The sequence below is a fragment of the Panulirus ornatus genome, chromosome 2 (assembly GCF_036320965.1).
Source record: "Panulirus ornatus isolate Po-2019 chromosome 2, ASM3632096v1, whole genome shotgun sequence".
NCBI lineage: Eukaryota > Metazoa > Arthropoda > Malacostraca > Decapoda > Palinuridae > Panulirus > Panulirus ornatus.
The window spans coordinates 74,681,610-74,705,891 of record NC_092225.1 but is presented as its reverse complement, the minus strand read 5'-3'; the positions used below and the strand labels follow the sequence as shown (position 1 = coordinate 74,705,891).

Here is a 24,282-nt window from a genome sequence, read left to right as displayed (position 1 = left end):
CAAACCTACATTCACTGAGAACCAATCACTTTCCTTTCTTCCTACACGTACACATGCCTTACATCCTCGATAAAAACTTTTCACTGCTTCTAACAACTTTCCTCCCACACCATATATTCTTAATACCTTCCACAGAGCATCTCTATCAACTCTATCATATGCCTTCTCCAGATCCATAAATGCTACATACAAATCCATTTGCTTTTCTAAGTATTTCTCACATACATTCTTCAAAGCAAACACCTGATCCACACATCCTCTACCACTTCTGAAACTACACTGCTCTTCCCCAATCTGATGCTCTGTACATGCCTTCACCCTCTCAATCAATACCCTCCCATATAATTTACCAGGAATACTCAACAAACTTATACCTCTGTAATTTGAGCACTCACTCTTATCCCCTTTGCCTTTGTACAATGGCACTATGCACGCATTCCGCCAATCCTCAGGCACCTCACCATGAGTCATACATACATTAAATAACCTTACCAACCAGTCAACAATACAGTCACCCCCTTTTTTAATAAATTCCACTGCAATACCATCCAAACCTGCTGCCTTGCCGGCTTTCATCTTCCGCAAAGCTTTTACTACCTCTTCTCTGTTTACCAAATCATTTTCCCTAACCCTCTCACTTTGCACACCACCTCGACCAAAACACCCTATATCTGCCACTCTATCATCAAACAGGAGGTCAAGAGAAAGGTGCAAGAGGTGAAAAAAAGGGCAAATGAGAGTTGGGGTGAGAGAGTATCATTAAATTTTAGGGAGAATAAAAAGATGTTCTGGAAGGAGGTAAATAAAGTGAGTAAGACAAGGGAGCAAATGGGAACTTCAGCGAAGGGCACAAATGGGGAGGTGATAACAAATAGTGGTGATGTGAGAAGGAGATGGAGTGAGTATTTTGAAACAGGAGTTGTGGGAGTATGTGATAGAGTGTAAGAAAGTAAATTCTCGATTGATATGGGTAAAACTGAAAGTTGATGGAGAGGGGAGGGTGATTATTGGTGCATATGCACCTGGGCATGAGAAGAAAGATCAAGAGAGGCAAGTGTTTTGGGAGCAGCTGAATGAGTGTGTTAGTGGTTTTGATGCACGAGACCGGGTTATAGTGATGGGTGATTTGAATGCAAAGGTGAGTAATGTGGCAGTTGAGGGAATAATTGGTATACATGGGGTGTTCAGTGTTGTAAATGGAAATGGTGAAGAGCTTGTAGATTTATGTGCTGAAAAAGGACTGATGATTGGGAATACCTGGTTTAAAAAGCGAGATATACATAAGTATACTTATGTAAGTAGGAGAGATGGCCAGAGAGCGTTATTGGATTACGTGTTAATTGACAGGCGTGCGAAAGAGAGACTTTTGGATGTTAATGTGCTGAGAGGTGCAACTGGAGGGATGACTGATCATTATCTTGTGGAGGCTAAGGTGAAGATTTGTATGGGTTTTCAGAAAAGAAGAGTGAATGTTGGGGTGAAGAGGGTGGTGAGAGTAAGTGAGCTTGAGAAGGAGACCTGTGTGAGGAAGTACCAGGAGAGACTGAGTACAGAATGGAAAAAGGTGAGAACAATGGAAGCAAGGGGAGTGGGGGAGGAATGGGATGTATTTAGGGAATCAGTGATGGATTGCGCAAAAGATGCTTGTGGCATGAGAAGAGTGGGAGGTGGGTTGATTAGAAAGGGTAGTGAGTGGTGGGATGAAGAAGTAAGAGTATTAGTGAAAGAGAAGAGAGAGGCATTTGGACGATTTTTGCAGGGAAAAAATGCAATTGAGTGGGAGATGTGTAAAAGAAAGAGACAGGAGGTCAAGAGAAAGGTGCAAGAGGTGAAAAAAAGGGCAAATGAGAGTTGGGGTGAGAGAGTATCATTAAATTTTAGGGAGAATAAAAAGATGTTCTGGAAGGAGGTAAATAAAGTGCGTAAGACAAGGGAGCAAATGGGAACTTCAGTGAAGGGCGCAAATGGGGAGGTGATAACAAGTAGTGGTGATGTGAGAAGGAGATGGAGTGAGTATTTTGAAGGTTTGCTGAATGTGTTTGATGATAGAGTGGCAGATATAGGGTGTTTTGGTCGAGGTGGTGTGCAAAGTGAGAGGGTTAGGGAAAATGATTTGGTAAACAGAGAAGAGGTAGTGAAAGCTTTGCGGAAGATGAAAGCCGGCAAGGCAGCAGGTTTGGATGGTATTGCAGTGGAATTTATTAAAAAAGGGGGTGACTGTATTGTTGACTGGTTGGTGAGGTTATTTAATGTATGTATGACTCATGGTGAGGTGCCTGAGGATTGGCGGAATGCATGCATAGTGCCATTGCACAAAGGCAAAGGGGATAAGAGTGAGTGCTCAAATTACAGAGGTATAAGTTTGTTGAGTATTCCTGGTAAATTATATGGGAGGGTATTGATTGAGAGGGTGAAGGCATGTACAGAGCATCAGATTGGGGATGAGCAGTGTGGTTTCAGAAGTGGTAGAGGATGTGTGGATCAGGTGTTTGCTTTGAAGAATGTATGTGAGAAATACTTAGAAAAGCAAATGGATTTGTATGTAGCATTTATGGATCTGGAGAAGGCATATGATAGAGTTGATAGAGATGCTCTGTGGAAGGTATTAAGAATATATGGTGTGGGAGGAAAGTTGTTAGAAGCAGTGAAAAGTTTTTATCGAGGATGTAAGGCATGTGTACGTGTAGGAAGAGAGGAAAGTGATTGGTTCTCAGTGAATGTAGGTTTGCGGCAGGGGTGTGTGATGTCTCCATGGTTGTTTAATTTGTTTATGGATGGGGTTGTTAGGGAGGTAAATGCAAGAGTTTTGGAAAGAGGGGCAAGTATGAAGTCTGTTGGGGATGAGAGAGCTTGGGAAGTGAGTCAGTTGTTGTTCGCTGATGATACAGCGCTGGTAGCTGATTCATGTGAGAAACTGCAGAAGCTGGTGACTGAGTTTGGAAAAGTGTGTGGAAGAAGAAAGTTAAGAGTAAATGTGAATAAGAGCAAGGTTATTAGGTACAGTAGGGTTGAGGGTCAAGTCAATTGGGAGGTGAGTTTGAATGGAGAAAAACTGGAGGAAGTGAAGTGTTTTAGATATCTGGGAGTGGATCTGGCAGTGGATGGAACCATGGAAGCGGAAGTGGATCATAGGGTGGGGGAGGGGGCGAAAATCCTGGGGGCCTTGAAGAATGTGTGGAAGTCGAGAACATTATCTCGGAAAGCAAAAATGGGTATGTTTGAAGGACTAGTGGTTCCAACAATGTTGTATGGTTGCGAGGCGTGGGCTATGGATAGAGTTGTGCGCAGGAGGATGGATGTGCTGGAAATGAGATGTTTGAGGACAATGTGTGGTGTGAGGTGGTTTGATCGAGTGAGTAACATAAGGGTAAGAGAGATGTGTGGAAATAAAAAGAGCGTGGTTGAGAGAGCAGAAGAGGGTGTTTTGAAGTGGTTTGGGCACATGGAGAGGATGAGTGAGGAAAGATTGACCAAGAGGATATATGTGTCGGAGGTGGAGGGAACAAGGAGAAGAGGGAGACCAAATTGGAGGTGGAAAGATGGAGTGAAAAAGATTTTGTGTGATCGGGGCCTGAACATGCAGGAGGGTGAAAGGAGGGCAAGGAATAGAGTGAATTGGAGCGATGTGGTATACCGGGGTTGACGTGCTGTCAGTGGATTGAAGCAAGGCATGTGAAGCGTCTGGGGCAAACCATGGAAAGCTGTGTAGGTATGAATATTTGCGTGTGTGGACGTATGTATATACATGTGTATGGGGGGGGGTTGGGCCATTTCTTTCGTCTGTTTCCTTACGCTACCTCGCAAACGCGGGAGACAGCGACAAAGTATAAAAAAAAAAATATATATATATATATATTTTTTTTTTTTTTTTTTTTTTTTTTGCTTTGTCGCTGTCTCCCGCGTTTGCGAGGTAGCGCAAGGAAACACAAGAAAGAAATGGCCCAACCCACCCCCATACACATGTATATACATACGTCCACACACGCAAATATACATACCTACACAGCTTTCCATGGTTTACCCCAGACGCTTCACATGCCTTGATTCAATCCACTAACAGCACGTCAACCCCAGTATACCACATCGCTCCAATTCACTCTATTCCTTGCCCTCCTTTCACCCTCCTGCATGTTCAGGCCCCGATCACACAAAATCTTTTTCACTCCATCTTTCCACCTCCAATTTGGTCTCCCTCTTCTCCTCGTTCCCTCCACCTCCGACACATATATCCTCTTGGTCAATCTTTCCTCACTCATTCTCTCCATGTGCCCAAACCACTTCAAAACACCCTCTTCTGCTCTCTCAACCACGCTCTTTTTATTTCCACACATCTCTCTTACCCTTACGTTACTTACTCGATCAAACCACCTCACACCACACATTGTCCTCAAACATCTCATTTCCAGCACATCCATCCTCCTGCGCACAACTCTATCCATAGCCCACGCCTCGCAACCATACAACATTGTTGGAACCACTATTCCTTCAAACATACCCATTTTTGCTTTCCGAGATAATGTTCTCGACTTCCACACATTCTTCAAGGCTCCCAGAATTTTCGCCCCCTCCCCTACCCTATGATCCGCTTCCGCTTCCATGGTTCCATCCGCTGCCAGATCCACTCCCAGATATCTAAAACACTTCACTTCCTCCAGTTTTTCTCCATTCAAACTCACCTCCCAATTGACTTGACCCTCAACCCTACTGTACCTAATAACCTTGCTCTTATTCACATTTACTCTTAACTTTCTTCTTTCACACACTTTACCAAACTCAGTCACCAGCTTCTGCAGTTTCTCACATGAATTAGCCACCAGCGCTGTATCATCAGCAAACAACAACTGACTCACTTCCCAAGCTCTCTCATCCCCAACAGACTTCATACTTGCCCCTCTTTCCAAAACTCTTGCATTCACCTCCCTAACAACCCCATCCATAAACAAATTAAACAACCATGGAGACATCACACACCCCTGCCGCAAACCTACATTCACTGAGAACCAATCACTTTCCTCTCTTCCTACACGTACACATGCCTTACATCCTCGATAAAAACTTTTCACTGCTTCTAACAACTTGCCTCCCACACCATATATTCTTAATACCTTCCACAGAGCATCTCTATCAACTCTATCATATGCCTTCTCCAGATCCATAAATGCTACATACAAATCCATTTGCTTTTCTAAGTATTTCTCACATACATTCTTCAAAGCAAACACCTGATCCACACATCCTCTACCACTTCTGAAACCACACTGCTCTTCCCCAATCTGATGCTCTGTACATGCCTTCACCCTCTCAGTCAATATCCTCCCATATAATTTACCAGGAATACTCAACAAACTTATACCTCTGTAATTTGAGCACTCACTCTTATCCCCTTTGCCTTTGTACAATGGCACTATGCACGCATTCCGCCAATCCTCAGGCACCTCACCATGAGTCATACATACATTAAATAACCTTACCAACCAGTCAACAATACAGTCACCCCCTTTTTTAATAAATTCCACTGCAATACCATCCAAACCTGCTGCCTTGCCGGCTTTCATCTTCCGCAAAGCTTTTACTACCTCTTCTCTGTTTACCAAATCATTTTCCCTAACCCTCTCACTTTGCACACCACCTCGACCAAAACACCCTATATCTGCCACTCTATCATCAAACACATTCAACAAACCTTCAAAATACTCACTCCATCTCCTTCTCACATCACCACTACTTGTTATCACCTCCCCATATATATATATATATATATATATATATATATATATATATATATATATATATATATATATATATATATATATATATATATATATATATATTATTTTTTTTTTTTTTGCTTTGTCGCTGTCTCCCGCGTTTGCGAGGTAGCGCAAGGAAACAGACGAAAGAAATGGCCCAACCCACCCCCATACACATGTATATACATACGTCCACACACGCAAATATACCTACCTACACAGCTTTCCATGGTTTACCCCAGACGCTTCACATGCCCTGATTCAATCCACTGACAGCACGTCAACCCCGGTATACCACATCGCTCCAATTCACTCTATTCCTTGCCCTCCTTTCACCCTCCTGCATGTTCAGGCCCCGATCACACAAAATCTTTTTCACTCCATCTTTCCACCTCCAATTTGGTCTCCCTCTTCTCCTCGTTCCCTCCACCTCCGACACATATATCCTCTTGGTCAATCTTTCCTCACTCATTCTCTCCATGTGCCCAAACCATTTCAAAACACCCTCTTCTGCTCTCTCAACCACGCTCTTTTTATTTCCACACATCTCTCTTACCCTTACGTTACTTACTCGATCAAACCACCTCACACCACACATTGTCCTCAAACATCTCATTTCCAGCACATCCATCCTCCTGCACACTGCTCTATCCATAGCCCACGCCTCGCAACCATACAACATTGTTGGAACCACTATTCCTTCAAACATACCCATTTTTGCTTTCCGAGATAATGTTCTCGACTTCCACACATTCTTCAAGGCTCCCAGAATTTTCGCCCCCTCCCCCACCCTATGATCCACTTCCACTTCCATGGTTCCATCCACTGCCAGATCCACTCCCAGATATCTAAAACACTTCACTTCCTCCAGTTTTTCTCCATTCAAACTCACCTCCCAATTGACTTGACCCTCAACCCTACTGTACCTAATAACCTTGCTCTTATTCAAATTTACTCTTAACTTTCTTCTTTCACACACTTTACCAAACTCAGTCACCAGCTTCTGCAGTTTCTCACATGAATCAGCCACCAGCGCTGTATCATCAGCGAACAACAACTGACTCACTTCCCAAGCTCTCTCATCCAAAACAGACTTCATACTTGCCCCTCTTTCCAAAACTCTTGCATTCACCTCCCTAACAACCCCATCCATAAACAAATTAAACAACCATGGAGACATCACACACCCCTGCCGCAAACCTACATTCACTGAGAACCAATCACTTTCCTTTCTTCCTACACGTACACATGCCTTACATCCTCGATAAAAACTTTTCACTGCTTCTAACAACTTTCCTCCCACACCATATATTCTTAATACCTTCCACAGAGCATCTCTATCAACTCTATCATATGCCTTCTCCAGATCCATAAATGCTACATACAAATCCATTTGCTTTTCTAAGTATTTCTCACATACATTCTTCAAAGCAAACACCTGATCCACACATCCTCTACCACTTCTGAAACTACACTGCTCTTCCCCAATCTGATGCTCTGTACATGCCTTCACCCTCTCAATCAATACCCTCCCATATAATTTACCAGGAATACTCAACAAACTTATACCTCTGTAATTTGAGCACTCACTCTTATCCCCTTTGCCTTTGTACAATGGCACTATGCACGCATTCCGCCAATCCTCAGGCACCTCACCATGAGTCATACATACATTAAATAACCTTACCAACCAGTCAACAATACAGTCACCCCCTTTTTTAATAAATTCCACTGCAATACCATCCAAACCTGCTGCCTTGCCGGCTTTCATCTTCCGCAAAGCTTTTACTACCTCTTCTCTGTTTACCAAATCATTTTCCCTAACCCTCTCACTTTGCACACCACCTCGACCAAAACACCCTATATCTGCCACTCTATCATCAAACAGGAGGTCAAGAGAAAGGTGCAAGAGGTGAAAAAAAGGGCAAATGAGAGTTGGGGTGAGAGAGTATCATTAAATTTTAGGGAGAATAAAAAGATGTTCTGGAAGGAGGTAAATAAAGTGAGTAAGACAAGGGAGCAAATGGGAACTTCAGCGAAGGGCACAAATGGGGAGGTGATAACAAATAGTGGTGATGTGAGAAGGAGATGGAGTGAGTATTTTGAAACAGGAGTTGTGGGAGTATGTGATAGAGTGTAAGAAAGTAAATTCTCGATTGATATGGGTAAAACTGAAAGTTGATGGAGAGGGGAGGGTGATTATTGGTGCATATGCACCTGGGCATGAGAAGAAAGATCAAGAGAGGCAAGTGTTTTGGGAGCAGCTGAATGAGTGTGTTAGTGGTTTTGATGCACGAGACCGGGTTATAGTGATGGGTGATTTGAATGCAAAGGTGAGTAATGTGGCAGTTGAGGGAATAATTGGTATACATGGGGTGTTCAGTGTTGTAAATGGAAATGGTGAAGAGCTTGTAGATTTATGTGCTGAAAAAGGACTGATGATTGGGAATACCTGGTTTAAAAAGCGAGATATACATAAGTATACTTATGTAAGTAGGAGAGATGGCCAGAGAGCGTTATTGGATTACGTGTTAATTGACAGGCGTGCGAAAGAGAGACTTTTGGATGTTAATGTGCTGAGAGGTGCAACTGGAGGGATGTCTGATCATTATCTTGTGGAGGCTAAGGTGAAGATTTGTATGGGTTTTCAGAAAAGAAGAGTGAATGTTGGGGTGAAGAGGGTGGTGAGAGTAAGTGAGCTTGAGAAGGAGACCTGTGTGAGGAAGTACCAGGAGAGACTGAGTACAGAATGGAAAAAGGTGAGAACAATGGAAGCAAGGGGAGTGGGGGAGGAATGGGATGTATTTAGGGAATCAGTGATGGATTGCGCAAAAGATGCTTGTGGCATGAGAAGAGTGGGAGGTGGGTTGATTAGAAAGGGTAGTGAGTGGTGGGATGAAGAAGTAAGAGTATTAGTGAAAGAGAAGAGAGAGGCATTTGGACGATTTTTGCAGGGAAAAAATGCAATTGAGTGGGAGATGTGTAAAAGAAAGAGACAGGAGGTCAAGAGAAAGGTGCAAGAGGTGAAAAAAAGGGCAAATGAGAGTTGGGGTGAGAGAGTATCATTAAATTTTAGGGAGAATAAAAAGATGTTCTGGAAGGAGGTAAATAAAGTGCATAAGACAAGGGAGCAAATGGGAACTTCAGTGAAGGGCGCAAATGGGGAGGTGATAACAAGTAGTGGTGATGTGAGAAGGAGATGGAGTGAGTATTTTGAAGGTTTGCTGAATGTGTTTGATGATAGAGTGGCAGATATAGGGTGTTTTCGTCGAGGTGGTGTGCAAAGTGAGAGGGTTAGGGAAAATGATTTGGTAAACAGAGAAGAGGTAGTGAAAGCTTTGCGGAAGATGAAAGCCGGCAAGGCAGCAGGTTTGGATGGTATTGCAGTGGAATTTATTAAAAAAGAGGGTGACTGTATTGTTGACTGGTTGGTAAGGTTATTTAATGTATGTATGACTCATGGTGAGGTGCCTGAGGATTGGCGGAATGCGTGCATAGTGCCATTGTACAAAGGCAAAGGGGATAAGAGGGAGTGCTCAAATTACAGAGGTATAAGTTTGTTGAGTATTCCTGGTAAATTATATGGGAGGGTATTGATTGAGAGGGTGAAGGCATGTACAGAGCATCAGATTGGGGAAGAGCAGTGTGGTTTCAGAAGTGGTAGAGGATGTGTGGATCAGGTGTTTGCTTTGAAGAATGTATGTGAGAAATACTTAGAAAAGCAAATGGATTTGTATGTAGCATTTATGGATCTGGAGAAGGCATATGATAGAGTTGATAGAGATGCTCTGTGGAAGGTATTAAGAATATATGGTGTGGGAGGAAAGTTGTTAGAAGCAGTGAAAAGTTTTTATCGAGGATGTAAGGCATGTGTACGTGTAGGAAGAGAGGAAAGTGATTGGTTCTCAGTGAATGTAGGTTTGCGGCAGGGGTGTGTGATGTCTCCATGGTTGTTTAATTTGTTTATGGATGGGGTTGTTAGGGAGGTAAATGCAAGAGTTTTGGAAAGAGGGGCAAGTATGAAGTCTGTTTTGGATGAGAGAGCTTGGGAAGTGAGTCAGTTGTTGTTCGCTGATGATACAGCGCTGGTGGCTGATTCATGTGAGAAACTGCAGAAGCTGGTGACTGAGTTTTGTAAAGTGTGTGGAAGAAGAAAGTTAAGAGTAAATGTGAATAAGAGCAAGGTTATTAGGTACAGTAGGGTTGAGGGTCAAGTCAATTGGGAGGTGAGTTTGAATGGAGAAAAACTGGAGGAAGTGAAGTGTTTTAGATATCTGGGAGTGGATCTGGCAGCGGATGGAACCATGGAAGTGGAAGTGGATCATAGGGTGGGGGAGGGGGCGAAAATTCTGGGGGCCTTGAAGAATGTGTGGAAGTCGAGAACATTATCTCGGAAAGCAAAAATGGGTATGTTTGAAGGAATAGTGGTTCCAACAATGTTGTATGGTTGCGAGGCATGGGCTATGGATAGAGTTGTGCGCAGGAGGATGGATGTGCTGGAAATGAGATGTTTGAGGACAATGTGTGGTGTGAGGTGGTTTGATCGAGTGAGTAACGTAAGGGTAAGAGAGATGTGTGGAAATAAAAAGAGCGTGGTTGAGAGAGCAGAAGAGGGTGTTTTGAAGTGGTTTGGGCACATGGAGAGGATGAGTGAGGAAAGACTGACCAAGAGGATATATGTGTCGGAGGTGGAGGGAGCAAGGAGAAGAGGGAGACCAAATTGGAGGTGGAAAGATGGAGTGAAAAAGATTTTGTGTGATCGGGGCCTGAACATGCAGGAGGGTGAAAGGAGGGCAAGGAATAGAGTGAATTGGAGTGGTGGTATACCGGGGTTGACGTGCTGTCAGTGGATTGAATCAAGGCATGTGAAGCGTCTGGGGTAAACCATGGAAAGCTGTGTAGGTATGTATATTTGCGTGTGTGGACGTATGTATATACATGTGTATGGGGGGGGTTGGGCCATTTCTTTCTTGTGTTTCCTTGCGCTACCTCGCAAACGCGGGAGACAGCGACAAAGTATAAAAAAAAAAAAATATATATATATATATATATATATATATATATATATATATATTATCCCTGGGGATAGGGGAGAAAGAATACTTCCCACGTATTCCCTGCGTGTCGTAGAAGGCGACTAAAAGGGGAGGGAGCGGGGGGCTGGAAATCCTCCCCTCTCACTTTTTTTTTTTTTTTTTTTTTTTTTTAATTTTCCAAAAGAGGGAACAGAGGAGGGGCCCAGGTGAGGATATTCCCTCAAGGGCCCAGTCCTCTGTTCTCAACACTACCTCGCTAATGCGGGAAATGGCGAATAGTATGAAAGAAAAGAAAGAAAAATATATATATATATATATATATATATATATATATATATATATATATATATATATATATATATATATATATATTATCCATGGGGTTAGGGGAGAAAGAATAATTCCCATGTATTCCCTGCATGTCTTAGATGGCAACTAAAGGGGGTGGGGGCGGGGGCTGGAAATCCCCCCTCCTTGTATTTAAATTTCTAAAAGGGGAAACAGGAGAAGGGGTGAAGCAGGAAGTGCTCATCCTCCTCAAAGGCTCAGAGTGGGGAGTATAAATGTGTGTGGATGTAACCAAGATGAGAAAAAAAGGAGAGATTGGTAGTGTGTTTGAGGAAAGGAACCTGGATGTCTTGGCTCTGAGTGAAATGAAACTAAAGGGTAAAGAGAAAGAGTGGTTTGGGAATGTCTTGAGAATAAAGTCAGGGGTTAGTGAGAGGACAAGAGCAAAGGAAAGAGTAGCACTTTTGAAGCAGGAGTTGTAGGAATATGTGATAGAGTGTAAGAAAGTAAACTCTAGACTGATATGGGTAAAAGTGAAAGTGGATGGAGAGAGATGGGTGATTATTGGTTCCTTTGCACCTGGTCAGCAGGGAGTGACAGGCATATACCTTACCAGACGTTAGGGAATAAAGTTTTCAATCTCGTAGGCATCTTAGACATTCTCTCATGGCTTGCAGAACACTACCCCAGAAAGAAAGAGTTTTCCATGCTGCAGAACTTACATTTATAGCTCTTATGAAAACCTTGCTAATTTAATCTTTGGATATTTCTATGGTATGCTGTTTCAACACTATTGTCAGATGTTCAGTGACAGTATGAAGTATTTCCAACAGGTTGTGGAGACCCTAGAAACAAAAAATGGTGGTCTTGCTGGTCATCTGAATGGTGGTATCAATGTTTGGGACACCAGTGGCAGTGTACCTTGGACTGGAGGTATGAAATTCATAATTTCTTGCGGTTTTAGTCTTCTTGTGCTATGGTAATGGCATAGTATCTGCTAACTTAGGTAACTTGCTGATCCTTTGATATTGAACTTTTCATATCAAGCTTCTCACATAAGTAGATTACAGTACTCATGTAGATAAGTATATCTCATGTTTATATTGGACAGTGGGCTTTGCTGTTAACATGTTTTGTGCTCTGAATTAATGACTGCCTCTAATCGCATTCTTTATTTTTTAGTTTTAAAAAATCCTTTGCATAGAGTGGCTGATTGGTTCTCAACATTTTTTTTTTATTCATTTATTTTGCTTTGTCGCTGTCTCCCGCATTAGCGAAGTAGCGCAAGGAAACAGCCGAAAGAATGGCCCAACCCACCCACATACACATGTATATACATACACGTCCACACACGCAAATATACATACCTATACATTCCAATGTATACATATATATAAACACAGACATATACATATATACACATGTACATAACTCATACTTTTTCTTTCAAACTATTCGCCATTTCTCGCTCCAGCAAAGTAGCGTTAAGAACAGAGGACTGGGCCTCTGAGGGAATATCCTCACCTGGCCCCCTTCTCTGTTCCTTTTTTTGAAAAAAAAAGAAAAAAAAAAAAAGAGGGGAGGATTTCCAGCCCCCCGCTCCCTCCCCTTTTAGTTGCCTTCTACGACACGCAGGGAATACGTGGGAAGTATTCTTTCTCCCCTATCCCCAGGGATAACTCATACTAACTGCCTTTATTCATTCCCATCGCCACCTCGCCACACATGGAATAACAACCCCCTCCCCCCTCATGTGTGCGAGGTAGCGCTAGGAAAAGACAACAAAGGCCTCATTTGTTCACACTCAGTCTCTAGCTGTCATGTAATAATGCACCGAAACCACAGCTCCCTTTCCACATCCAGGCCCCACAGAACTTTCCATGGTTTACCCCAGACGCTTCACATGCCTTGGTTCAATCCAATGACAGCACATCGACCCCGATATACCACATCATTCCAATTCACTCTATTTCTTGCACGCCTTTCACCCTCCTGCATGTTCAGGCCCCAGTCACTCAAAATCTTTTTCACTCCATCTTTCCACCTCCAATTTGGTCTCCCACTTCTCCTCATTGCCTCCACCTCTGACACATATATCCTCTTGGTCAGTCTTTCCTCACTCATTCTCTCCATGTGACCAAACCATCTCAAAACACCCTCTTCTGCTCTCTCAACCACACTCTTTTTATTTCCACACATCTCTCTTACCCTCACATTACTTACTCGATCAAACCACCTCACACCACATACTGTCCTCAAACATCTCATTTCCAGCACATCCACCCTCCTGCACACAACTCTATCCATAGCCCATGCCTCGCAACCATACAACATTGTTGGAACCACTATTCCTTCAAACATACCCATTTTTGCTTTCCGAGATAATGTTCTCGACTTCCAAACATTCTTCAAGGCTCCCAGAATTTTCACCCCCTCCCTGACCCTATGATTCACTTCCGCTTCCATGGTTCCATCTGCTGCCAGATCCACTCCCAGATATCTAAAACACTTTACTTCCTCCTGTTTTTCTGAATTCAAACTTACCTCCCAATTGACTTGACCCTCAACCATACTGTACCTAATAACCTTGCTCTCAACTTTACTCTCAACTTTCTTCTTTCACACACTTTACCAAACTCAGTCACCAGCTTCTGCAGTTTCTCACATGAATCAGCCACCAGCACTGTATCATCAGCGAACAACATTTGACTCACTTCCCAAGCTCTCACATCCACAACAAACTGCATACTTGCCCCTCTTTCCAAAACTCTTGCATTCACCTCCCTAACAACCCCATCCATAAACAAATTAAACAACCATGGAGACATCACACACCCCTGCCGCAAACCTACATTCACTGAGAACCAATCACTTTCCTCTCTTCCTACACGTACACATGCCTTACATCCTCGATAAAAACTTTTCACTGCTTCTAACAACTTGCCTCCCACACCATATAGTCTTAATACCTTCCACAGAGCATCTCTATCAACTCTATCATATGCCTTCTCCAGGTCCATAAATGCTACATACAAATCCATTTGCTTTTCTAAGTATTTCTCACATACATTCTTCAAAGCAAACACCTGATCCACACATCCTCTACCACTTCTGAAACTACACTGCTCTTCCCCAATCTGATGCTCTGTACATGCCTTCACCCTCTCAATCAATACCCTCCCATATAATTTACCAGGAATACTCAACAAACTTATACCTCTGTAATTTGAGCACTTACCTTTGTCCCCTTTGCCTTTGTACAATGGCACTATGCAGGCATTCCGCCAATCCTCAGGCACCTCACCATGAGTCATACATACATTAAATAACCTTACCAACCAGTCAACAATACAGTCACCCCCTTTTTTAATAAATTCCACAGCAATACCATCCAACCCCGCTGCCTTGCCGGCTTTCATCTTCCGCAAAGCTTTTACTACCTCTTCTCAGTTTACCAAATCATTCTCCCTAGCCCTCTCACTTTGTACACCATCTCGACCAAAACACCCTATATCTGCCACTCTATCATCAAACACATTCAACAAACCTTCAAAATACTCACTCCATCTCCTTCTCACATCACCACTACTTGTTATCACCTCCCCATTAGCCCCCTTCACTGAAGTTCCCATTTGTTCCCTTGTCTTACGCACTTTATTTACCTCCTTCCAAAACATCTCTTTATTCTCCCTAAAATTCAATGATACTCTCTCACCCCAACTCTCATTTGCCCTCTTTTTCACCTCTTGCACCTTTCTCTTGACCTCCTGCCTCTTTCTTTTATACATCTCCCACTCATTTGCATTTTTTCCCTGTAAAAATCGTCCAAATGCCTCTCTCTTCTCTTTCACTAATAATCTTACTTCTTCATCCCACCACTCACTACCCTTTCCAATCAAACCACCTCCCACGCTTCTCATGCCACAAGCATCTTTTGTGCAAGCCATCACTGCTTCCCTAAATACATCCCGTTCCTCCCCCACTCCCCTTACCTCCTTTGTTCTCACCTTTTTCCATTCTTTACTCAGTCTTTCCTGGTACTTCCTCACACAAGTCTCCTTCCCATGCTCACTTACTCTCACCACTCTCTTCACCCCAACATTCTCTCTTCTTTTCTGAAAACCTCTACAAATCTTCACCTTTGCCTCCACAAGATAATGATCAGACATCCCTCCAGTTGCATCTCTCAGCACATTAACATCCAAAAGTCTCTCTTTCGCACGCCTGTCAGTTAACACATAATCCAATAACGCTCTTTGGCCATCTCTCCTACTTACATACGTATACTTATGTATATCTCGCTTTTTAAACCAGGTATTCCCAATCACCAGTCTTTTTTCAGCACATACATCTCCAATCTCTTCACCATTTCCATTTACATCACTGACCACCCCATGTATACTAATTATTCCCTCAACTGCCACATTACTCACCTTTGCATTCAAATCACTCATCACTATAACCCGGTCTTGTGCATCAAAACCACTAACACGCTCATTCAGCTGCTCCTAAAACACTTGCCTCTCATGATCTTTCTTCTCATGCCCAGGTGCATATGCACCAATAATCACCCATCTCTCTCCATCAACTTTCAGTTTTACCCATATCAGTCTAGAATTTACTTTCTTACACTCTGTCACATACTCCCACCACTCCTGTTTCAGGAGTAGTGCTACTCCTTCCCTTGCTCTTGTCCTCTCACTAACCCCTGACTTTACACCCAAGACATTCCCAAACCACTCTTCCCCTTTACCCTTGAGCTTTGTTTCACTCAGAGCCAATACATCCAGGTTCCTTTCCTCAAACATACTACCTATCTCTCCTTTTTTCTCATCTTGGTTACATCCACACACATTTAGACACCCCAATCTGAGCCTTCAAGGAGGATGAGCACTCCCCGCGTGACTCCTTCTTCTGTTTCCCCTTTTAGCAAGTTAAAATACATGGAGGGGAGGGTTTCTAGCCCCCCGCTCCAGTCCCCTTTAGTCGCCTTCTACGACACGTGAGGAATGCGTGGGAAGTATTCTTTCTCCCCTATCCCCAGGATAGCTTTATAAATGGTAAAATCTAGATGTGTTTTATTCTCATTTAAGCATCTCTGACCATCTGTGGCTTATAGTGTTAAGTTTAACATTAAAAGCTTTTACACAGTTTTCCTTTGCAGCATATATATCATGGCAGTGAGTTTTCATGGCACTGTGCTCATTTTTATTTCCTAGATGTGAGTGCAAGAAGGAGCACTGTTGATCAAGAACATTTTGAATTGTATCAGTGCTCATATAAATCCTTTATTTCAGCATCTGCAAATTTATTAATAGCTTGTAGCAAATGTCTAGATATTGTCTCAGACAGCTTAAGAACTTATTGTAATGAAATGTCTGTAGGTTGGCATGGTTGAGACTAAGCAATTGCCGAACTAGTGATTTTTTTGAATTTTAGACATGTAATATTTCCAAGGTTTCTTATGGGTAAGCAAAGCATGAAGTCCAGAAATGTAAGCTGATTCTATTAATAAAATGCAGTCATCTAATTCACAGTACTCATACTTAAAGAGCTCCTTGTTTAATGTATTAGCTGTGTTCCTGAAAAGTGTTACTCTGAAGTGAAATCACTTTAAACTGTAACAAATTTACCAAAGACTGTCTTATAAAATGGGGATATATTCCTTGGGGATATTTCTGGACACATTTCCTCTCATATTCTGTTCTTTATGTTTTTTGAATAATTTGAAGATTATCATATGACAAAATATAGTGATTTACTGATATCAGTGGGACATTATCCACTTTCTTATTTTATTGCATTACTGTCATCCGTTAAGATACAGTATTTCATATTGCATTAATATATCCACAGTTACTACATTAGATGCAAGGCATTTCTTGCTCATTTTATCAGGATTATAATATAGTTATAAAGAAGAAAATCTTTGATGCTTAGCTCTAACACAGTGAGTGGGGATGTTTATGAGAGGACTGATGCACGATGTTTGTTTATGTCGAATGTGGATGTGTAGAGAGGTAAATACTATGTGAACACTTCAATGTTTACACTAGTGTGTAATTTAAAAAGTTGAGCATTTTAATGAATGTTTACAGTGGGAAGTATATACCTGTTTATTAATCAGTAAACTTTATGACCTAAGGAGAAACTTATGGTGAACATTAAAATCATTTAAGATACAGTACTGCACAATGTTTGGAAAATTTCTTGCGAGGGTGTATAACAGTTATGTAGTTTCAATACAGTGATTTACAACAGAAAATCTTGTAACAGTTTTTGTAAGGCACTGTGGGTATAATGAATCAAAGTGTTTGTGTGTGTGTGTATTAACACAATTCCAACAACTTTAAGTTATTCTTGTAATCTTGTAAAGGCAGAATATTTGGAATGCATTTATTGAGAAATGTGGTTAGAAAAGAGTGTAGAAGTATCACAAAGAGTTATGATTAATGTTAAGCCTCGAGATGGTTAGACATAACAAATGGAGTGTCATAAGGACCATTCTTGAGACCAGTTTTTTTTCATAAACATCAGTGATACTGATAATGGACTGCATCACAAGATATCAAAATTTGCTGATTATGCAAAGCTAGGAACTGAATTTACAAAAGAGCTTGAATGTCTACTGCTTCAAACTTACATAGGCAAACTGAAGGGCTGGGCTCATAGGTGGCAAATGAATTTTAATGTAAGTACAAAGTTTTACATGTCAGTAGTAAAACAAAAAGGCAAGCAACAGTGTGAATTCTGTTGAGCTGCAAAAGTTCATTGAAGAAAAAGACTTGGATCTGATCATTTCTAGTGACCTAAAGCCAAGTAAGCAATGCACAGAAGCAGTGAAAGGAATGAACAAAATTCATCGATTCATAGGTAGGGCCTTCAAATTTAAGTCCAGGAAATCATTCTTATTCTTTACAATTCAGTGGTTTGTGCACATCTTGAATATTGTATTCAGATTTGATCACCAAACCAAAAAGAAAAAAAAAGATGTAAAGAGAATGGAGAGAGTATAGTGTCGAGCTACTAAGATGATTCCCAGACTGAGAAACAAATCCTACAAGAGTGAATTGAACAACTTAAATAAATTCAGCTTAGAAAAGAGAAAGTTAAGAGGTGATCTAATACAAGTATTCAAAAATAATCAAAGGCCTTGACATTCTTGATCTGTCAAGCTGCTTAAGACTTCAATATGTCTGATGTTAATCATATCACTGGATACAAACTCGTGGGAAAATGTTTTACCTAGAATGAGGTGAAGTAGTTTTTTCTACAAGATTGTTAAGACATGGAACAGTTTACCAGTTAGGGTGGTTGAAGGCAGTACCATAAGCATGTTTAAGAAGAGACGATAAAAAGTTTTGTTTCAAGTCCCTATGGACTTATGTTATTTATGCCCCTTTAGTCACGACAATTTAGAAGTTATTCTCTTTGATTTATCTGTATGCCTTCTGAGTTTTACCACACTAATCTGTGAGTTTCTGATATCTTTCACTATCAGGAATAGCCACAAATTGACCCATTGGTCTGTTGCTGTTTGAATTTCTTTTCATTTGTATTGAAAAATGTGTCTGAGGGTTTATGTTAGGAACATCATCCAGTTGAGACCTCAAACAATGAATTACTTCAAAAAGACACTTAGTAAGTGTCATAATGAAATTCTGTATACACCTTCAGAAGCAATAGAAACATGTGGAACAACAGTATTTAAGTATGAGGGATTAGTAGGAGGTGGTGTTTATGTTAATATAAAGTGAACAAAGTGCTGCCAAGCAAGACATGTCACCACCAGACAGTTTGATGTGTACCACATTCTTATGCACTATGGTTGGAAGTTTGTTATTTATCTTTGGGTAAGTTGAGGACTATATTACTTGGTTCTTCATAGTTTTATCTATCTTATATGATATCCTTTAATTTCATAAGATATAATCACTTGAAAAACACCCATTTTTCAGAGACCGGAGAGTATGATGTATAGTCAGGTTGGAGACCACAATTAAAATGCATAGAAATAAACAAAAAAGCAATAAACTTTTGATATTAATATAAATTTCATAAGTTGACTGGGTCTTCTATAGTATTACAAGTGATTTCACCAGCTCTACTGCAGTTTCTTATAATTTGGTGGTATTCATAGTAAAGAGATGCTGGCAATTTTTCTAAACCAAAGAAAGTTTGCCAAATTAGGCAAAATTCTGTTGTTTTCCAAACCATAGATTGCTAGGTTCAAGATATTTACTGAACCACCATTTGAAACTCAAGCTACATGATTGGCTTTTATTATTTACCCTAGGTATATGCAAGTGTATAAAGACTTCTGGCTCAATATATACCAAGAAGTTACAAGGCAGTGGCAAAATAATACTCATGTTAGGGTAGGCAAAACTTTCAGTTGAACTCTTCCATCTTAAAGCACCAAAACAACATGGATGGAAAACAGAAAAGTATAGGTGTAATTGTTAAGAAATGTTATAATGATAAATGTTATAATGAGAATGGGAAAGCTAAGATGATATCCTTGTTAAGAAAGTTTTATGGTTAGAGTATAGCAGGTAGATAGTAGAATAATGGAACTGAAAAGCATTGCAAAGAATCCTAAAAGTGTCAAAAAATATTTAAATGCATTGAAATCTCTAGGACCTGCTCTAGACATGGTTGTACAATCAGAGTTTAAGGATGTCTACAGTGTGGAATTGAGTAAATGCAGGGATTTCTGGGAAAAAACTCATGGCTGATCAAGCAACTATTCTGCTTGAGGAATGATGAATATTGAAGAAAATAAAGAAGAGGAACAAGGACATAGCTCTGAAGTTGAGGGAGATTGTCACAGATAAGAGACTGATGAAGTGGGATGGATATGTGGGGACTATGAATCTGACAGTTAGAGCAACAGACTGAATGAAGTCATAGATAGGGCAGACCACTCAGCCAGAGACATGACAGTTGGAAGTATGTGGAGCAGTTGCTGGAAATCTAATGAAAACATCGATTAATAGGAGTGTCTGGTGATGAGAAGGCTGATTCTTAGTAAGATAAAAGATCGGCAGGAGGAAGTATCACAACAGCAGGAGATAACCTGTAGGTTGGTGAAGGTCTTTGGCCTGGATGAAGACCATCATCCAAATAAAGAGTAAAGAAGGGGAAGACCTTGGAAGGTTTCTTGATGCAGTGCACAAGCCGAATGCAAGTGTGTTTATAGAAAGGGTTAGGAAAATTAATAGATTCAGGTAAGATGGAAAGAGATGACCACTGAGGATTGCCATTAACATGGAGATGCATAGCCAGGTGAAAAAGCAGGTGGAAAAAATTATCAAAAAAGTTGTAATCAGACGGGTGTTTGTCAAAAGGGAGGAGTGAGAGAGAACCTGTGGCATCATGTCAGGATCCAAAAGACAGGAGGAATCAAATGAATTGACCAACTCTTCCAACACTAACTCAAGGGGACCAAGATTGTGAAGTGGTTCAAGCTTCAGATTAAAAGTCATGTATAAAAGTTGGTGGTCATGTTAAAAACTGGTAGTTGATGGTAAAGAACTTCAGTTTGTGAACCAATTCTAAGAAAATAATGCTGAAACAATTGGAGTAGTAGAAACTAAACTCACAAAAGTCAAAGCCTGAACCAACTCTGTTGAAAAGGATATGCAGTAGCTAGAAGGGAAAGGGAAGATAAAGGGGGATTGACTTTGGCCCCTTTGGTGAGGGATGACATTAGATTCTATGAAATATTATTGGATGGATTATTTAGGCAGAAAAAACAAGAATTATTGTAGGAAGCTGATCACAGTGATGCTGATACTTTACAGTTTACCAAGATGATAGATTATTTTACACCATAAACAATTAAAGAGAAATCATGATGGTGAAGGAAGATGCAGTGGACTCACTACTCAGAGATGATGAATTACTCATAGTGGGGGACTGCTACTACAATCAACAAACCAAGAGAATTTACATTCTCATGAAGATAAGGAACCATAGAGACACAGGCTTCAAGAATATACTGGTTGAGCATCCCTAATCCGAAATGCTCCAAAATCTGAAACTTTCTGAGTGGCGGCATGGCATTACAAGTTAAAAGTTTCACACCTAAAGTCATTATTTTTTCATTTCATTAATATTTTTTTTTTCTGTTCATTAATTATTTGCGAATAAGTGTAAGAAAATGTCTGAAAAAAAAATCAAAGATTATACAGGGTTTGGATGGTATTGCTGTGGAATTTATTAAAAAGTGGGGTGACTGTGTTGTTGATTGGTTGATGAGGATATTCATTGTATGTATGGATCATGGTGAAGTGTCTGAGGATTGGCGGAATGCATGCATAGTGCCATTGTACAAAGGCAAAGGGGATAAAGGTGAGTGTTCAAATTACAGAGGCAGAAGTTTGTTGAGTATTCCTGGGAAATTATATGGGGGGTATTGATTGAGAGGGTCAAGGCATGTACAGAACATAAGATTGGGGAAGAGCAGTGTGGTTTCAGAAGTGGTAGAGGATGTGTGGATCAGGTGTTTGCTTTGAAGAATGTATGTGAGAAATATATATCAGAACAGATGAATTTATATGTAGCATTTATGGATCTTGAGACGGCATATGATAGGGTGGATAGAGATGCTTTGTGGAAGGTTTTAAGAGTATCTGGTGTGGGAGGTAAGTTAATAGAAGCAGTGAAAGTTTTTATCAAGGATGTAAGGCATGTGTACGAGTAGGAAGAGAGGAAAGTGATCAGTTCCCAGTGAATGTTGGTTTGTGGCAGGGGTGCATGATATCTCCATGGTTGTTTAATTTGTTTATGGATGGGGTGGTTAGGGAGGTGAATGCAAGAATTTGGAGAGAGGCAAGTGTGCAGTCTGTTCTGGATGAGAGGGCTTGGGAAGTGAGTCAGTTGTTGCTTGCTGGTGATACAGCACTGGTGGCTGATTCAGGTGTAAAGAAGTTGTTGACTGGGTTTGGTAAAGTGTGTGAAAGAAGAAAGTTGAGAGTAAATGTGAATAAGAGCAAGGTTATTAGGTTCAGTAGGGTTGAGGGAGGTAGGTTTGAATGGAAAAAAGTGGACAAAGTGAAGTGTTTTAGATATCTGGGAATGGACTTAGCAGCAGATGGAACTATGGAAGTGGAAGTGTGTCACAGGGTGGGGGAGGGAGTGTTGAAGAATGTGTGGAAGGTGAGAACATTTTCTTGGAGAGCAAAAATGGGTATGTTTGATGGAATAATGGTTCCAACATTGTTATGATGTTGCGAGGCATGTGAAGAGGAGGGCGGATGTGTTGGAAAAGAAATGTTTGAGGACAATATGTGGTGTTAGGTGGTTTGATCGAGTAAGTAACGTAATGGTAAGAGAGATGTGTGGTAATGAAAAGTGTATGGTTTAGAGAGCAGAAGAGGGTTGTTAAAATGGTTTGGACACATGGAGAGAATGAGTGAGGAAAGATTGACAAAGAGGATATATGTGTCAGAGGTGGAGGGAACAAGGAGAGGTGGGAGACCAAATTGGAGGTGGAAGGATGGAGTGAAAAAGATTTTGAGCGATTGAGGCCTGAACATACTGGAGGTGAAAGGAGTGCAAGGAATAAAGTGAATTGGAACAATGTGGTATACCATGGTTGACATGTCGTCAGTGGATTGAACCAGGGCCTGTGAAGCATTTGGGGTAAACCATGGAAAGGTCTGTGGGGCCTGGATGTGGAAAGGGAGCTGTGGTTTTGGTGCATTACATATAGTAATAAGTGAGGAAAGATTGACAAAGAGGATATATGTGTCAGAGGCTGAGGGAACAAGGAGAGGTGGGAGACCAAATTGGAGGTGGAAGGATGGTGTGAAAAAGATTTTGAGTGATCGGGGCCTGAACATACTGGAGGGTGAAAGGAGTGCAAGGAATAGAGTGAATTGGAACAATGTGATATACCAGGGTCGCCGTGCTGTCAATGGATTGACCAGGGCATGTGAAGCATTTGCGGTAAAACATGGAAAGGTCTGTGGGGCCTGGATGTGGAAAGGGAGCTGTAGTTTCGGTGTATTACACATAGTAATATGTTAATTACATGCATGGTGAAATTATTGAATGAACAAATGTTCGTGCTGCAACACTGCCAGGTGTACAATGCATCCCCCTAATGGCTTGTTATATACATTTCTCAGTATGACATCATGCCTTAATTCCCAGGAATGTGTTCTAATGTATGTGTGAATATATATATACATTATTCATTTTAATCTTTATACTTTATCTGTATACATTTTCTTTGCTGCTTGGACAGTTCAAAAAAGATGGACTGTTTCTCACAGTAATTTGATGGTTACTGAGCAGTTAAGTTGAAAAAATTTGGGTATAGCACTTGGAAGCATTGTTTCAGTTGTCAGAAGTTGGTTCCTGAATCACTTCTTGGCTTTTTACCTTGACTGGAATTTTTAAATGCCCCAGAGTTTGTATGGCACTCTCACAGACAACTGTCAGTGGCAGGCTGTGCTAAACATAGATGCATCTGCAGTCATTGGGTTAATGATGCTCTAACAAAACATTATTCTATATGCATTCCTCCAACTTGGAAAATATGCTTGTAATCCATCCATCAGCAGTCCACATATTAATAAGAGATTGCCTAATGCTCACCACATTTGTAAAGTTTGTTTAGTATGAGGAGAGAGTTCTACACTCATGGTGCCCCATCTTCTGTACACTCTATGCCTTCAAGTAGCCTTTTAAACCTATGCATATTGCCAGCATTTACTGTGTCATTGGTTAGTTTATTCCAACTATTCACCTCCATAACATTACTCCAGTACTTCTTAACATCCCTTCTAACAGACTTTATACCCAGCTACTTTGTAAGCCTCAGGTTGTTGTTGTGCTGCATCTCTTGACGAATTGTGTCCAATCAGTGTCATTCCGCTGATTTAGAAACTTGAAGTCTATTATCATTTTTTCCTTCTCTCTCATTTTCTTCATAGTGGACAACATTGTAGTCTTCATCCTCTTATTGTAACTCATTTTTTATAATTCAGGTACCATTGTAGTTGTTCTTCTCCATAGTGTCTCGGTCAGATATTTGTGCTTCTTTTGGTGTTGTGATTAGACTCACATGGCATAATCCAGTTTTGGTTTGTTACATGTTGAGTAATTTTATGAACATGTCCCTGCCTGTATATTTCAGTGCAGTTCTCATATTTGCCAGTAGACAATTTGCCTCTTTCTCAATTCTCTAAATGTGT

At 40.9% G+C, this 24,282-nt stretch overlaps 1 protein-coding gene and 1 long non-coding RNA gene across 2 annotated transcripts in view; one reads left to right on the top strand and one right to left on the bottom strand.

Annotated features, from left to right (window-relative positions):
* Positions 1-24,282, bottom strand: part of LOC139757283 (uncharacterized) — a 357,868-nt gene that overhangs the window by 27,400 nt on the left and 306,186 nt on the right. The window lies entirely within an intron of this gene.
* The window catches only part of LOC139757279 (uncharacterized), a 791,816-nt gene that overhangs the window by 552,599 nt on the left and 214,935 nt on the right, over positions 1-24,282 (top strand). The window contains exon 20 of the mRNA XM_071677629.1: positions 11,908-12,007. Within this exon, the coding sequence (XP_071533730.1) occupies positions 11,908-12,007 (100 nt within the window). The remainder of the gene's footprint in view (positions 1-11,907; positions 12,008-24,282) is intronic.